We start from the raw sequence: 15,084 nt of genomic DNA, 5'->3' as shown, positions 1-15,084 counted from the left end.
GGATGCGCCCAAACCTCCAGATGGAAATTTTACAGCCTCATGTTTTGTCAGTGGCTGTGATTGTGTTTATTTGTACCAGTATAAGTAACTCTTGCCACCTAGGATCTGATTTAATAGCAAAAAATAAAGGCTTGTGACACAAATCTACTAGTTCTCTTCAAGAAAAGGCTGCAATGCTTCTCACCATTGACATTACAAACCCAGAACTGAAATTCCCAAACCCCCGGAAAACCAGAAGTTAAGACCCAAAGCAACCCCAAGGCAGAAAACCCCTTTTTGTGGTTTCATCAGTGCTTCCCCTCCACCCCCATCACTCCGAATGGAAAAGGAGCTGAATTTCCAAAAAAATCCCAGTGGAGATCCCCTGTGAGCTGCAGACACCCCACCCTCCCTCTTGCCTGGCTCCAGCTGAATTCCCGGGCACTGAAGTCACACTTCCAGGAACTCAAACATGGAGGAATTTCTCTCATCAAGCTCAGGAGCAGCTTTCAGAAAGGCAGGATCCTCTCCGGCCAGATGCTGCAAATGCAATATGGGCTCATACCCATCATCAGGGTGTCCCTCTGGGCAGCAAAACCACTCCATTTTGACCAATTCTACCAATTGACATCCAAAAAATGAAGTTTTCAATGTGCATCAATGCATAAAAGCTATAGCAAGCGTAAGTGCAGTGTATTTTAGCTGTTATCAGAAAATGGCTTTGCCTACAATGCTAAGCACTGGATCTTCTTCTTCTTCTTCTTCTTCTTCTTCTTCTTTGTCTTCTTTGTCTTCTTCCTCTTCTTCCTCTTTGTCTTCTTCATCTTCATCTTCTTTGTCTTCGTCTTTTTTCTCTTCTTTGTCTTCATCTTCGTCTTCAATCATGGAACCATAGAATAGCAGGTTGGAAGGGACCTCAAGGATCATCTGGTCCAGTCTCTCTCTTGGCAAAAGCACGGTTTAGACAAGATGGCCCAGCACTCCGTCCAGCTGAACCTTAAAAGTGCCGGCATCTCGAAACAAGCAGTTTCTCTCTCTTCAAATTCACTGGACTGGTCTCTAGTCCTGGCCTAGAATCTAGCTTTTCTTACCCCAAAATCTCCAGTTAAAGAGTCATAGTCATTAACACAACCCTTCCACATGCCACATCCAAGGAGAAACAAGCAAAACCCCAGCAGAACAACTCAAGTGCTTCTTCTCAACCTTCTCAAGAGCAATATAAGGCGAGACAGTGATGGATAGCTCAGCCCAAAGGTTGTTTCTCAAATGTTCGAAGCAATTGAAAACAGACAGCTCTTAAATTCTTAGCTTGGATGCGGGACGGCAAAGCCCTTTGAAAATAAGGAAGATGTGCTCAGCCCTTGGTTATCTCCATGCCGAACCATGAGGGATGCTTTAGGGTTGCATCCTTGTCTTGGTGCATGGTACAAGGACAAAGTGGGATCTTTTGATGCCATGCATCGGAGGACAGTGCACAAAGAGCCCCTCGAGACAGGGATCAGGCAGGGCTCAGCGAGGCCATGCTAGAAATCAGCAGCCGCAGTCATTCAATAGCTCTGATTTTTTGCAGAAAGGCTTCCTATTGAAAATGCGCCATTCTCAGGCATCACAATTCTCCGGTTTGGCCAATATAAACTCTCACACCTAGTTTTGTTTGTCTTCTTGAAGATTAGTAGCTACAGAGCTTGTTTTCACAAGAATCGGAAGAATCCTCACCCAGAAACAGTTATGACACCACTGGGTTTTCTATAGCTTTTGAAGGAATGCTTGGAGAAGAAGGGTAAAGTCTTCGCAGACTGCATTTTTTTTTTACCAAATCCCAGTATTATTACCCTCAGCTATTTATTACATAAACTGATTCTGAACTCTAACCTGCTGATTGCTTTTCACTCATCATGTGTACTCGCAACCTGTCCAGAGTACATAGATTAAAGAGCGTGTTTAATCATGAGTAATGTAAACACCGAGTCCTGGGAATCTGGGATTAACTGGTGTATAACTGGTGTAGCATTTTCATCTGCACGGCCCTCATTGTTTCTAGTGATGATCCTCAGGCATATATGCCCCATTCTCGAGGTTTGCAATATTGTCCTTGCTCTTTCCAACATACACTTGGCAGGGTCAAGTGGTTTGTCAACTGGTTGGGCCGCTATCACGGAATCTTCAGAGTTGGAAGGGACCTCTAGAGATCATCTAGTCCAACTCCCCTGCTAGAGCAGGGTTGCCTAAAGCACATCCCTCAGGGCTGCATCCAGGCGGGTCTTGAAAATCTCCAGAGAAGGGGACTCCACAACCTCCCTGGGCAGCCTGTTCCAGTGCTCTGTCACCCTCACTGTAAAGAAGTTTTTCCGTGTATTTGAACGGAACTTCCTATGTTCTAACTTGTGCCCGTTGCCCCTTGTCCTGTCGCTGGGAACCATTGAAAAGAGCCTGGCTCCGTCCTCCTTAAACCCACCCTTTAGGTACTTGTAAACATTAATCAGGTCCCCCCTCAACCTTCTCTTCTCCAGGCTAAAGAGTCCCAGCTCTTTCAGCCTTTCCTCGTAAGGGAGGTGCTCCAGTCCCACAATCATCTTGGTTGCCCTTCGCTGGACTCGCTCCAGTAGTTCCCTGTCCCTCTTGAACTGGGGAGCCCAGAACTGGACACAGTACTCCAGTTGTGGCCTCACCAGTGCAGAGTAGAGGGGGAGAATGACCTCCCTCGACCTACTGGCCACAGTCTTCCCTATGCAGCCCAGGATGCCATTGGCTATCAGTGACTCTCTTCTGCTTCAGGGGAGGTTAACAGAGGTTAATGCTCTCTCCTTGATGGGCAGATGGAGAATTTACTGACTTCTCATGCAGAATTGCTAATTGGCCATGAAACATTATCCTCCAAGTAGGCCTTTTCCTTCCCTTTTGTAGTTATTGGCAAGGTATTTTCTGATACTCACTGCCAAGACTAAACGACTTGCAGTCAATAGAAGAGGAAACAGGGACAGCCAAAGCCAGGAGGCCACAAGCAAGGAGCCGTAGGGTGGTTTGGGGAGGATCTGTTGTAAGCAGGACCATGGGAGTCCCCCGCAGGCATCAAACCCAGCCAGCTCCCTCCAGGTACTGGAGAGGAGGCGTTGCATCCCCCCAGGGCACTGCATTTCCCCTGGGTACCGCGTTCCCCTGGGCAATGCATCCCTGAGGAACCTGAAGGTGCAAAAGTCCATGGGACCTGATGAGATTCATCCACAGGTCCTGAGGGAACTGGTGGATGAAGTTGCCAAGCCACTCTCCATCATATTTGAGAATTCATGGCAGTCTAGTGAAGTTCCTGCTGACTGGAAAAGGGGAACCATAACCCTCATTTTTAAAAAGGGAAAAAAGGAAGACCCAGGGAACTACAGGCCAGTCAGTCACCTCTGTGCCCAGCAAGATCATGGAGCAGATCCTCCTGGAAAGTCTGCTAAGGCACATGGAAAATAAGGAGGTGACGGGTGACAGCCAACATGGCTTCACTAAAGGCAAATCGTGCCTGACATGTTTGGTGGCCTTCTATATTGGCATTACAGCGTTGGTGGATAAGGGAAGAGCAACAGACATCATCTACCTGGACTTGTGTAAAGCATTTGATGCTGTCCCACATGACATCCTGGTCTCTAAAGTGGAGAGACATGGGTTTGACAGATGGACCACTCAGTGGATAAGGAACTGGCTGGATGGCTGCACTCAAGGAGTTGCAGTCAACAGCTCGATATCCAAGTGATGACCAGTGAAGAGTGGCGTTCCTCAGGGGTCGGTACTGGGACTGTTTAACATTTTGTTGGTAACATGGATGTTGGGATTGAGTTTGCTGACGACACCAAGCAGAGTGATGCAGTCACAGAATGACAGAATCACAGAATGATAGCGGTTGGAAGGGACCTCTGGAGATCATCTAGTCCAACCCCCTGCCAGAGCAGGGTCACCCAGAGCAGGTGGCACAGGAACGCATCCAGGTGGATTTTGAATGTCTCCAGAGACGGACACTTCACCACCTCTCTGGGCAGCCTGTGCCAGGCTCTGCCACCCTCACAGCAAAGAAGTTCCTCCTCATGTTGAGATGGAACTTCCTATGTTTGAGTTTGTGCGCATTACCTCTTGTCCTGTCCCCGGGCACCACTGACAAGAGCCTGGCCCCATCCTCCTGACACCCACCCTTTCAGTATTTATAAGTGTTGATAAGATCCCCTGTCAGTTGTCTTTTTTCCAGACTAAAAAGACCCAAATCCCTCAGCCTTTCTTCATCAGAGAGGTGTTCCAGTCCCCTCAGCATCTTGGTGGCCCATTGCTGTCCCCTCTCCAGCAGTTCCCTGTCCTTCTTGAACCGGGGAGCCCAGAACTGGACACAGCACTCCAGGTGTGGCCTCCCCAGGGCAGAGCAGAGGGGGAGGATGACCTCCCTCCACCTGCTGGCCACACTCTTCTTGATGTCCCCCAGTATGCCACTGGCCTTCTTGGCCACAAGGGCACATGGCTGGCTCATGGTCATCCTGTTGTCCCCCAGGACTCCCAGGTCTCTTTCCACAGAGCTGCTCTCCAGCAGGTCACCCCCAACCTGTCCTGGTGCATGGGGTTATTCCTCCCCAGGTGCAGCACCCTACACTTGCCCTTACTGAAATAAGGTTTCTCTCTGCCCAACTCTCCAGCCTGTCCAGGTCTCACTGTATGGCAGCACAGCCTTCTGGTGTGTCAGCCACCCCTCCCAGTTTTGTATCATCAGCAAACTTGCTGAGGGTGCACTCTGTCCCTTCATCATTGATGGGTACATTGAACAGGACTGGGCCCAGAACTGACCCCTGGAGAACACCGCTTGTTACTGACCTCCAACTAGATTCAGTCAACAGGCTGGAGGGAAGGGATGCCATCCAGAGGGCTGGGACCTGGCTGGGCTGGAGAGGTGCGCCTGTGCGAACCTCATGAAATTCAATCAGGCCAAGTGCAAGGTCCTGCACATGGGTTGGGGCAATGCCAAGCACAAATCCAGGCTGGGCAGAGAATGGCTGGAGAGCAGCCCTGAGGAGAAGGACTTGGGGGTGTTGGTGGACAAGAAGCTCAACACGAGCCGGCAACGTGCGCTGGCAGCCCAGAAACCCCCCGCAGCCTGGGCTGCATCCCCAGCAGCGTGGGCAGCAGGGCGAGGGGGGGATTCTGCCCCTCTGCTCCGCTCGGGGAGACCCCCCTGCAGTGCTGCCTCCAGCGCTGGGGCCTCAGCACAGGAGAGACACGGAGCTGTTGGAGCGGGGCCAGAGGAGGCCCCGGAGATGCTGGGAGGGCTGGAGCCCCTCTGCTGTGGGGACAGGCTGAGAGAGCTGGGGGGGTTCAGCCTGGAGAAGAGAAGGCGCCGGGGAGACCTTCCAGCCCCTGCCAGTCCCTAAAGGGGCTCCAGGAAAGCTGGGGAGGGACTCTGGAGCAGGGAGGGGATAGGAGGCAGGGGAAGGGTTTTAAACTGAAAGAGGGGAGATTGGGATGAGATCTTGGGAAGAAATCCTTTGCTGTGAGGGGGGTGAGCCCCTGGCCCAGGTTGCCCAGAGAAGCTGTGGCTGCCCCATCCCTGGAGGGGTTCAAGGCCAGGTTGGACGGGGCTTGGAGCAACCTGGGCTGGTGGGAGGTGTCCCTGCCCAGGGCAGGGGGTGGCACTGGATGATATTTAAGGTCCCTTCCAACTCTAACCATTCTGTGATTCTGTGATCCCCCCCCAGGTATTGCATCCGCCCGGGTGTTGCGTCCCCCCTCGGGTACCGAACCCCCCCGGGGGACATTGCTGTCCCCCCAACTTCCCCAGCACTGCATCCCCTCCCTCCCCCCGGGCTCCCCGTCCCGACAGGGCGGTGCGTCCCTCCAGGTTGCCCCGGTGTCGAAAGCGAAACCGAAAGGAGAAGGCGGGTCAGGCCACGCCGGGCGGCGGGGCAGCGCCGCGGAGCCCCCGCGGGAGCGCTGAGCCCCCCGGCCCGGCCTGGCCCCGGTTCCGCCGTCTCTCTCCCATGGCCCGGCCGCTGCTGCCGCTGCTCTGCGGTACCTTCGCCCTCCTGCTGCCCTGGACCGCCGCCGACGCCGGTAAGCGGGGCTCCCCCGGGCTTCCCGGTCCGTCGCCGGCAAAGCCCCTCGCCTTCCCCGGGGTGCCCGCTCCGTCCCTGGGGTGCTCGCTCAGCTTCCCGACGTGCCCACGCTACTCCTCGGGGTGCCCGGGGCCCCCACGCTGCTCCCTGCTAGCCCACACCTCTCTTCAGGTGCCCCACGTACCCTCCCGGGGCACCCACGCTGCGCCCCGGGCACCTCGCGTTCCCCTTGCAGACCCCCCCCCCCGCCCCGGGTGCCCACCTCCCGCCCCGGGTTCCCACGCCACCTCCCCACCGGCGTCCAGGGGAGGCTGGGGGTGATGGTTAAGGTCCGTCAGACGGACCCCCGGGAGCAGCATCGCCGCGGGATTTCACCCCGGGTGGAGTCCGTGGATTTCCCGTGGGACCGGCGGTTGTCCACAGCCCAGCATCGCTGCTGGACCGGGGATCACCTCGCGTCTCGCCTCTCCAAAAGCAACTTCGGGGGAAAAAATCACCCTCAAGTCACGGCTCAGCGCAGACAGCAGAGGAGCCGGTGATGCTGAGAGCCCCGGGGAGCTGCTGGCTGCAGCGGCAAGACGATTAGGAAACATTTAATTAACTCAAAACATCAGAATTGTGACAGATTTGTGTGGAAGTGCAAGAAATAAGTCTGGAAGGGACTGCAAAGGCGGGAGGGGACAGCTTTAGTGCTGACCGTTCTCCTGGCACCTTGTGTTGGGTCCAGCTGGGATGGAGTTAATTTTCCCTCCGAGTGCTTCGCTGGGCGGTGGTGGCATCAGGGTTGTCTCTCCAACATCCCCCCCCTCCCCCGGCCAGAAGGTTGATGTGGGCAAGATCTTGGGAGGGGACACGGCCAGGGACGGGTGGCCCAACCTGACCGAAGGGATATTCCATACCATGTGACGTCTGCTCAGCAATAAAAACTAAGAGAAATGAGGAGGAAAAGGGGACATTCGTTCTTATGACATTTGTCTTCTGGAGCAACTTCTACGCATGTCGAAGACCAGCTTTCTGGGAAGTGGCTGGACATCACCTGCTGACGGGAAATAGAGAATAAATCTTTTGGTTTCCTCTGTTTATGCACAAAGCCTTTGCTTTTGCTTTATTAAACTGCCTTTGTCTTGACCTACGAGGGGTTTTTTTCCACCTTATTTTCTCCTCCCCTCCCCGCCCTGCTGAGGAAGGGAGTGATAGCGGCACGGTGGGCACGTGGCGTCCGGCCAAGGTCAACCCACCATACTCCTGTCTGCTGCTGAAGCTGCAACGCCTTAGAAAATGAAATTATTCTTATTTCTAAACAGCTGATAGGTGCAGCGAGGGCTGTGAAATGACTCCAGCAGCAAAACTAAGAGTGACAACGCCAGGCACATTCAGGAGCAGGCTAAAAATAGCTTGCCATGAAGGCAATACCCTCCAACCTCCGACGGCCCCATCCCAGACCTGCAGGAGATATTCCTGGGAGCAGCGATGCAATCAGGGCCATCGTTTGGGGCAGAAAACGTCTGGAGAACAGTAGTAATATTCATTGCTTTCAATTCAAAACGACTGGTAATTGGGGAGGTGCCGCAGCCCCTGTGCACCAGCCGCAGCCACGCGTCCTGCGATGCTCGCACCGGGCATCACGTCCACTCCCACTTTCCATCCCCAGCACAGCTGATCGATTGTAAATGCTTTCCAGTTAAAAACGTGAAAAAGTGTTATTTATTTCTGTGATTCTTGGCATTTCTTGTGAATTCTCCAGTCTTGGACACAGACTTCTGAAATGTCTCTTTTCTCTCCAAATTTTCTCTTTTTAAACCATTAGCAGAAAATGAGTGCCACTCTGGCCCTTCGGCTGATAATTTTCTAGGAAAAACAATCAGGTTTTCCCAGTGTGGATTCTCCGGTATCTGGTTGTGGTTGTGCATCCCCCTGCAGCCCCGTAAAGCCGGAGGGGAACATCTCCGCGACGTGGGATGACAGCACACTGAAGGATCTCCATCCCTGGGACTCATCCTGGCCACGTGCCCGGCGCCTGGCTGGGTTGCTTCCCGACATGCCGGGATGAGCTTCGTCCTCATCGGCATCATTTGAGATCACTGGCGGAGAAAGCCAAAAAGCAAAGTGAAAACATGAAGTAAGCATGCAAATACAAAAAACCTCCGACTATTGTGCATGTGTTTCAACCTGGAAATTTAATGTCAGCGGGATGCAGGGAATTTGGATGGAAATAAGGCAGCCAGAAGTATTTTCCCAGGAAGGCTGGTACCCGGCACCACAGCTCATTTGGGAGGTTGGCTAACGATGCGATGAGCCTTTGAGCACTTGGGCTGACACATCAGTGGGAAAATGTGACCTGCAAGGCTCCGAGGGAGCGGAAACAAGCGGAGAAATGCTTTTGGCCGTCCTGGGAGAGTCTTGTGAGTTTTTCCTTGAATTAAACACGAAAACGGAAGACTGATGTTGGTTTTTTTTTCTGTGTGCAAGTCCCCAGTGGTGCCCAGATCCAGGGAATTTCATCAATCCGCTTCAATAAAAAAACAAGTGAGAGAGGGAGAGGCTTGTATTTACCGAAGATCTCCTTGCTTGGAAGCAAGAGCTTTATCACGGTCACGGCTCTCCCTGTCCATCCGCATTTTACACCATTTCCAATTCACTGCCGAGGTAGAAAAGAAAGCCTAAATCTTGGGCTCGCATCTCCAGAGCTGTAGCAACACTAGAAACCTGAATCCCCAAAGATTTCCTCCTCTTTTCCCCCTTAGCACGTGTTCTGCCTCATCAAACGAACTGAAACACATGCAGAGATGGCACGAGATGCCAGAGTCGGAGACACTGGGGTCTTGCCATCAAAGGACTTGGGCATTTTTTGGAAGAGGAGATTATTTTACGGTCAAATCAATGGGAAAAAAAGTGCTTTGGTGGCATTAGGATGATGAGATCGGGTTTAAAAGCTGAAAGGCATAAGCGGGACTCGCAGGTCCCTGCTATTCCAGGATATTTTTGATGCTTCCAGCTGGATTTCCCGCTGCGCTCCTTTTGCAGACGTGGCTGGGGGTTGTAGTGGCACTGGAAAGGCTTTTCCTTCATTTTATGGCATGGCTTCATGTCTAGCGATGCGTGAGGGTATTGTGAAACAGCCCTTGCCGTTCCCTCGAGTCGCTCCCAGAAATTTCACCGCCGCCTTGAGCGGAGGCTGGGAACTGGTGCGCTCAGCACACATCGGTTCCTGCTCTCCAGGCATGGCGGCTGCAGCTTTTAGGGGTGTCCCAGCACTGGGGGACACGGAAGGGACCCACCTGAGCACCGAAATGGAGCAGACCCCCCCCCCAGGATGTTCTGGGGATACATAGCAAATTGGGGTAGGAGGTTTTTAGGATGAGGGAGATTTTTATCTCCAGGTGTTTTGGGTGCCTGAGGGAGCACGTTGTGTTGCTGTCCCCACTGCCATTGTGCTCCCGTCCCCACTACCATCACTCTCCTGTCCCCACCACCAGCGCATTCCCATCCCTGTTGTTCTCCTGTCCCCACCGCCATTGCGCTCCCATCCCCACTGTGCTCCCATCACCGTCCCAGCTCCCAGCCCAGCTGTGCATCCCTCCGTTCCAAATGTGCGTCATCCCAGCTGGGCACTGCTCCATCGCAGCGGGGTGTCACTTCATCCCTGCTTGGCATTGCTTCGTCCGTGCCAGGAATCAGTTCATCCATGCTGCACATCACATCCCGGCTTTGCATCACATCGTGGCCACGCGTCGCTCCATCCTGGCCACACGTCGCTCCATCCTGGCCAGGCATCGCTCCATCCCGGCCACGCATCACATCGTGGCCACGCGTCACTCCATCCTGGCCATGCATCGCTCCATCCCGGCCATGCATCGCTCCATCCCGGCCATGCATCACATCGTGGCCACGTGTCACTCCATCCTGGCCACACATTGCTCCATCCTGGCCATGCATCGCTCCATCCTGGCCACGCTTCACATCGTGACCACGTGTCACTCCATCCTGGCCACACATCGCTCCATCCTGGCCACGCATCACATCGTGGCCATGCATCGCTCCATCCCGGCCATGCATCACATCGTGGCCACGTGTCACTCCATCCTGGCCACACATTGCTCCATCCTGGCCATGCATCGCTCCATCCTGGCCACACTTCACATCGTGGCCATGCGTCACTCCATTCTGGCCATGCATTGCTCCATCCCAGCCATGCATTGCTCCATCCCAGCCGTGCATCACATCGTGACCACGTGTCGCTCCATCCTGGCCACACATCGCTCCATCCTGGCCACGCATCGCTCCATCCCAGCCGTGCATTGCTCCATCCTGGTCGTGCATCACATCGTGGCCACACATCGCTCCATCCTGGCTATGCATCGCTTCATCCTGGCCGTGCATCGCTCCATCCTGACTGTGCGTCACGTCGTGGCCACACTTTGCTCCATCCTTGCCATGCATCGCTCCATCCTGGTTGTGCATCACATCGTGGCCTCGCATCGCTCCATCCTGGCCTCGCATTGCTCCATCCCAACCATGCATTGCTCCATCCTGCCCATGTATCCTATCCTGGCTGTGCATCGCTCCATCCTGGCCGGGCATGACATCCTGCCCATGCATTGCTCCATCCTGGCCATGCATCATGTCATGGCCATGCATCGCTCCATCCTGGCCATGCATGACATCCTGGCCATGCATTGCTCTGTCGTGGCCGTGCATTACATCCTGGCCACATATCACTCCATCCCAGCTGGGGACTGCTCCAGCCTGGATTAATCCCTGCCGTGAATCACTCCATCCTGGTGTTGGAGCATCACGTCTCGCCTGGGGGGACAGGAGCTGGCCACGGAGGTCACGGGTGAGCCGTTCCCACACTGCGGCCGGAGTGTGCCAAGCGCAGGCACAGTCTTGGGGCAACCAAGAAACTTTCTCCATTGCAGCAGAGAAAAGAAGTGAAATTGTAACATCCTCTTGCGAAACCAACCTCAAATTAGGGCCAGAGGGAAGCATGAGCCCTTCTGGGGATAAGTAAAGCCATAGCTCATAGCTTGTCACCACCCCATTGCCCCGCCACGTGATGCTCAATTTTCAGCTGCCTCCGGGGCCGCTGGCTGTAGCCTCCAGTGGGAAAAAACCCCCGGGAAGTGGCTGGAGGACTCACGCAGCGTCTGGAATTTTTCATATCCAGCTGCAAAATGAGCAGAGAAAAAAGGGGGCTGCAAGTGCAGCCAAAAGGCAGCAGCTGGTGGCAGGATGCAGCCGGGGCTGCTGGGCTGGGATAGTCACTGGCAGGGAGACGAAATTCTGCAAAAAGGCTTTGGTGACCGAAGGATCCACTACAAGTGACCACAAATATGCCGGAAACGCAGCTTTCCCCTTCTCCAGCCCCTGTGCACAAGCACAGCCACCTCACCGGCGTCTTTTTGCAGGCTGGATGAGGCTCTCCTAGCCCCGGGGCAGCACCGATAGCCCATTCCCACCCCTTGGCAGGATTTGACCCCGCTGGGTGCCGTTCAGCACAGCGAGCCAGGTCTGGAGGGTGCCCAACCTCCCTGTTGCGATCACCATCTCTTTTTTTTCTTTTGTCCCCCCCACAGCGCCAGCGCGATGCAGCCACCCCAAGGACGTAGCCAACGCGCACATCGATGTGGGCAACAACACACTGCTCAACGCCCGCCTGCGCTACACCTGCAACCCGGGCTACAAACGCAAAGCCGGTACCTCCAGCCTCATCCAGTGCATCCTCCGCGACGGCTCCACCGAGCCCGACTGGACCCACACCACGCTGCAATGCATCCGTAAGCCCTCGCTCAGCAGCTGCGACGCGATGGGGACCGGGGAGGGGGGACACCTCCATCACCAGCGTGGCGGAGGAGGGTGTTGGGTGGTGTGGGTGCTGCCATTGACAGTGTCTCCTTGTTGTGCCTTCTCGAAGGGGACCCAGCTCTACCTCCACTGACTCCCAGCCCCAAGCTCCCGACCGCGCCACGCACCGCGAGGACGACCCAGAGCGGTGAGGAAGGGGCAAACGCCGCCCAGGGGGGTTGGTTTGGGGCTGCCGTGAACGCGATCACAGCAAAACCACAACCACTGTGGCGTGGAAAGCAAAATATTTCAATTATGTGATCGAATTAATTCAGTTTCCTGAAATTATGCCATTTCGTAGCTGCCGGATGGGCTGTGTGGTCCCCACCGAGACCTGCCCAAAGCGGGCACAAAGCTGAGCACTGAAATAACGGCGCTACCTGGAGCGTGCCTTTTAATTTTTTAAATTAAAAGCTTTTACACCATTTTCCCCGGCAGGAACCAATGACGCCAGCCCAACCTCCAGACCCTTTCCAGCAGCAATGCCTACGCTGCCAGGAGCTGCTGGCCAGTCCCCCGTGCCACCCGTACCTGATGGGCCATCACTGGAGACGTCCATGTTGCCGAAGATGCCCCCACCACTGGAGACATCCACACCTGGAGAGGGGACAGCCCAGGGGACATTTCTGGGGACAACCCTGCTGCCCACCGCCCCCAGGGACCACGCCGCAGGTCAGGCCGCCTCCCCGGGGGAGATAACCCACCAACGGGACTGGTTTCAACCAACGAAGTCTCTTTTACTTTTTCAATGCACTTTGTCCTCATCTCCCACCCCCTTTTTAGTGAGGGTCCCCCAGCGTCCCTCTCTTTCCTGGCTTTGCAGCTAAAAATCTCAATTTCTCTCTTTTCCAGTTTCCGTCCGGACCCTGGCCTCTTCCATTGGTAAGCCGCACAACAAAGCTTATTTTGGCAAGCAGAGGCTTATTTTTTCCCATTTTTTAGCCTAAAAGCCCTCCTTGGCGCTGAGGGAAGTTTATGCCAAGGGCGATACCTCTGAGGGAGAAAGGATGGAGCACCCAAATTTCTTCCCGGGCTGGGGAGGGCACCTTGTGAACGTGCACGAAGCGTTTTTGTCGCTTCGTGGAGACGTTTTGCTTGAGTTGGGTCGTGCGTTGGAAGGTGCTCATCCTCCGCCGCATCTCTCCCGCAGGGCTCGTGGTGCTGGTGGTCGCTGCTGTCGTGGCCTGCTGCTGCTGGAGGATGAAAACGTAAGTGTGCCAAGCCCCGCGAGGTCCTTCCGCACCGGTGATGAGTTGTGCTCGGCCTCTGCGCTTTCCTGAAAGCTGGGGAAAGCTCTTCAGGTGCTGGTGACGCCCCTCTTCCCTCCGCAGGCACGCAGAGCAGGACAACACAGTGGCAGCCATCCCCATGGTGGCTACCGCTGCTGAGAATGAGGAGATGTTGCTACCCAGTGTCTCCCCCACGGGCTGAGCACCCACCGCTGGGCAACTCAGTGCACCCGCCATCCCAGGGGATGCTTGGAGCTTGGACGGGAAGTCGGACGCTTCCCTGAGCGGTGGCAGCATGTGGCAGAGCACATCCTGGTCCCCAGCCGCCCTCCACACGGAGCATGCTCGTCCCAGGGACACGCAGCCACTCTTCCCAGCCCGAACAAGTGACTCTCGTGGGTGAGACTACTCCAGTGCCCAAAGGTGCACGGGTGTCCCATCACGCAGCTGGACGGGGGGTGGGTGAGCCCACAAGCGCCCCGGGGTGGCGTGGAGGTGGTGGGTGTTCTGTTTTGGGTGTCAGAATTCGGAGGAGGTAGTTCTGTGGGTGCTGGTGGGTGGCAGGGAGCGAGCCGGGGGCTGCCTGCCCCAGCAGAGGGTGTTTGAGGGGCAGGGAAGGGGGTTTTGGGTGCTGGGGGCGAAGCTGTGCTGCCCTGACCCAATTAGCGCCCGTTCCCTGGTCGGGAGCAGGGCAAGAGTTGGGCCAGCCGGACGCCGGCCCCTTCCCTAGAGCTGCTTTGCACTAAAATTGCCCCCAAACCCAGAAAGCGTCGCTGCTCGTGGAAGACAGAGAGGGAGGGACCCGGCCGAGCATCCCTCTGCCACGTCCTCACCCCATTCCCGCTCTCTTTCAGCCGTTTGCCGGTGAACCTGCAACAGCAGCAAACGGCGCCGGCGTCGTTCCACCGCGGTTGCAGGGGTTGGCCCTCGTACGCAGCTCAGGGATCCTTCGGATGCACTTTCGGCACCGACCCCAGGTGCCTGCCAGCTCCGGCCACTCGCAGGGGACCACGAGCAGGAGCGATTTCACTATAGACACTACCAAAGACTGAAGGCACGACCTAGGAAGTATTTTCCTTTGCGGTTTTTCCCTTCTCTGTCTCTCATAAGCTTTTTTTTTTTCCTACTCGTTCCTCCCTTGCTCCAGAACAGGCAGCTTGATATTGATGCTGGTTTATGTATAAATGTGTATATATTGTATATAAAATAATGCGCACACAGACGTTGATTTTTTGTCAGCAGCTGTGATGGTGGAGAGGACAGTGGGGACAGCGGGGAGCTGGGTTGGGGTGAAATCCATCTCTGCAGCAACAAGGGCTCGTGGGCCACCAGTATTGCCATGCTCTAGAGGCAAAGGGTGACCCCAAGGTGGCAGCTGCCATCGCTCAGCTGGATGGCAAAAGGGTGTTTAGCAGTCAGCTGGAAACCAGCAGGTATCTAACAACTTAACTTCCACATCCTCTCCTCGCTGCTTTGTCTTGTCCTCCTGTTTGGGCCACTGATCCGGATCATCGGAGCTGGAGGAGGCACCGCTTTGGACGTGTGACGGACCAAACCTTCCAGCAGCAATGCTGCCTCTCCCCAACGTACTGTGGGATGCGTGGAAAACAGGTGAGGCTGGAAGGGATCGCTGGAGGTTCCTGGTCCAAGGTCCGCGCCAAGCTTTGCTGTTACATCCAACATCCAAGTCTTGGGTGAACTTCTACGCGTGCTTAGGTGAGTGGAACATCTGGAGCCAGTGCTTCGAAAGTGAAAGAAGAGCCGGCGAAGCAGCTGCCATTCAATGAATGACCATGGAAATCAACAGGATGCACGAGCTTCCTCCAGCAGGCATGGCTCATGGCTCTGGGACCATGTCCAAGACTGAAATCGGTTTTGGTTTTGATCTCTACATGACATGGGCTCTGCTACAACGATCCAGCTCAAGTGCATCTACACGAATGCACGTAGCATGGGCAACAAAC

General features: G+C 55.1%; 1 protein-coding gene across 4 annotated transcripts; it reads left to right on the top strand.

Moving 5' to 3' along the window:
• The first annotated feature begins 5,879 nt into the window (after positions 1-5,879).
• Positions 5,880-14,324, top strand: IL15RA (interleukin 15 receptor subunit alpha). Of its 4 annotated transcripts, none has more exons than XR_008464568.1 (8): positions 5,880-6,045; positions 11,624-11,824; positions 11,962-12,039; positions 12,330-12,563; positions 12,744-12,773; positions 13,042-13,099; positions 13,223-13,515; positions 13,975-14,324. XR_008464568.1 is itself a non-coding variant. In XM_054189077.1 (7 exons), exons 1-7 carry the CDS (start codon positions 5,973-5,975, stop codon positions 13,320-13,322), a joined length of 774 nt encoding a protein of 257 aa, XP_054045052.1. In that variant the 5' UTR covers positions 5,880-5,972; the 3' UTR covers positions 13,323-14,324. The 4 variants fall into 4 exon arrangements, 1 of the variants encoding a protein (XP_054045052.1); XR_008464550.1 differs by having other exon boundaries at positions 13,223-13,543; XR_008464560.1 differs by having other exon boundaries at positions 13,223-13,578.
• Positions 14,325-15,084: the final 760 nt, after the last annotated feature.

Source organism: Rissa tridactyla, chromosome 1, assembly GCF_028500815.1.
Source record: "Rissa tridactyla isolate bRisTri1 chromosome 1, bRisTri1.patW.cur.20221130, whole genome shotgun sequence".
Taxonomy (NCBI): domain Eukaryota; kingdom Metazoa; phylum Chordata; class Aves; order Charadriiformes; family Laridae; genus Rissa; species Rissa tridactyla.
This window is presented reverse-complemented; position numbering and strand designations above follow the sequence as displayed.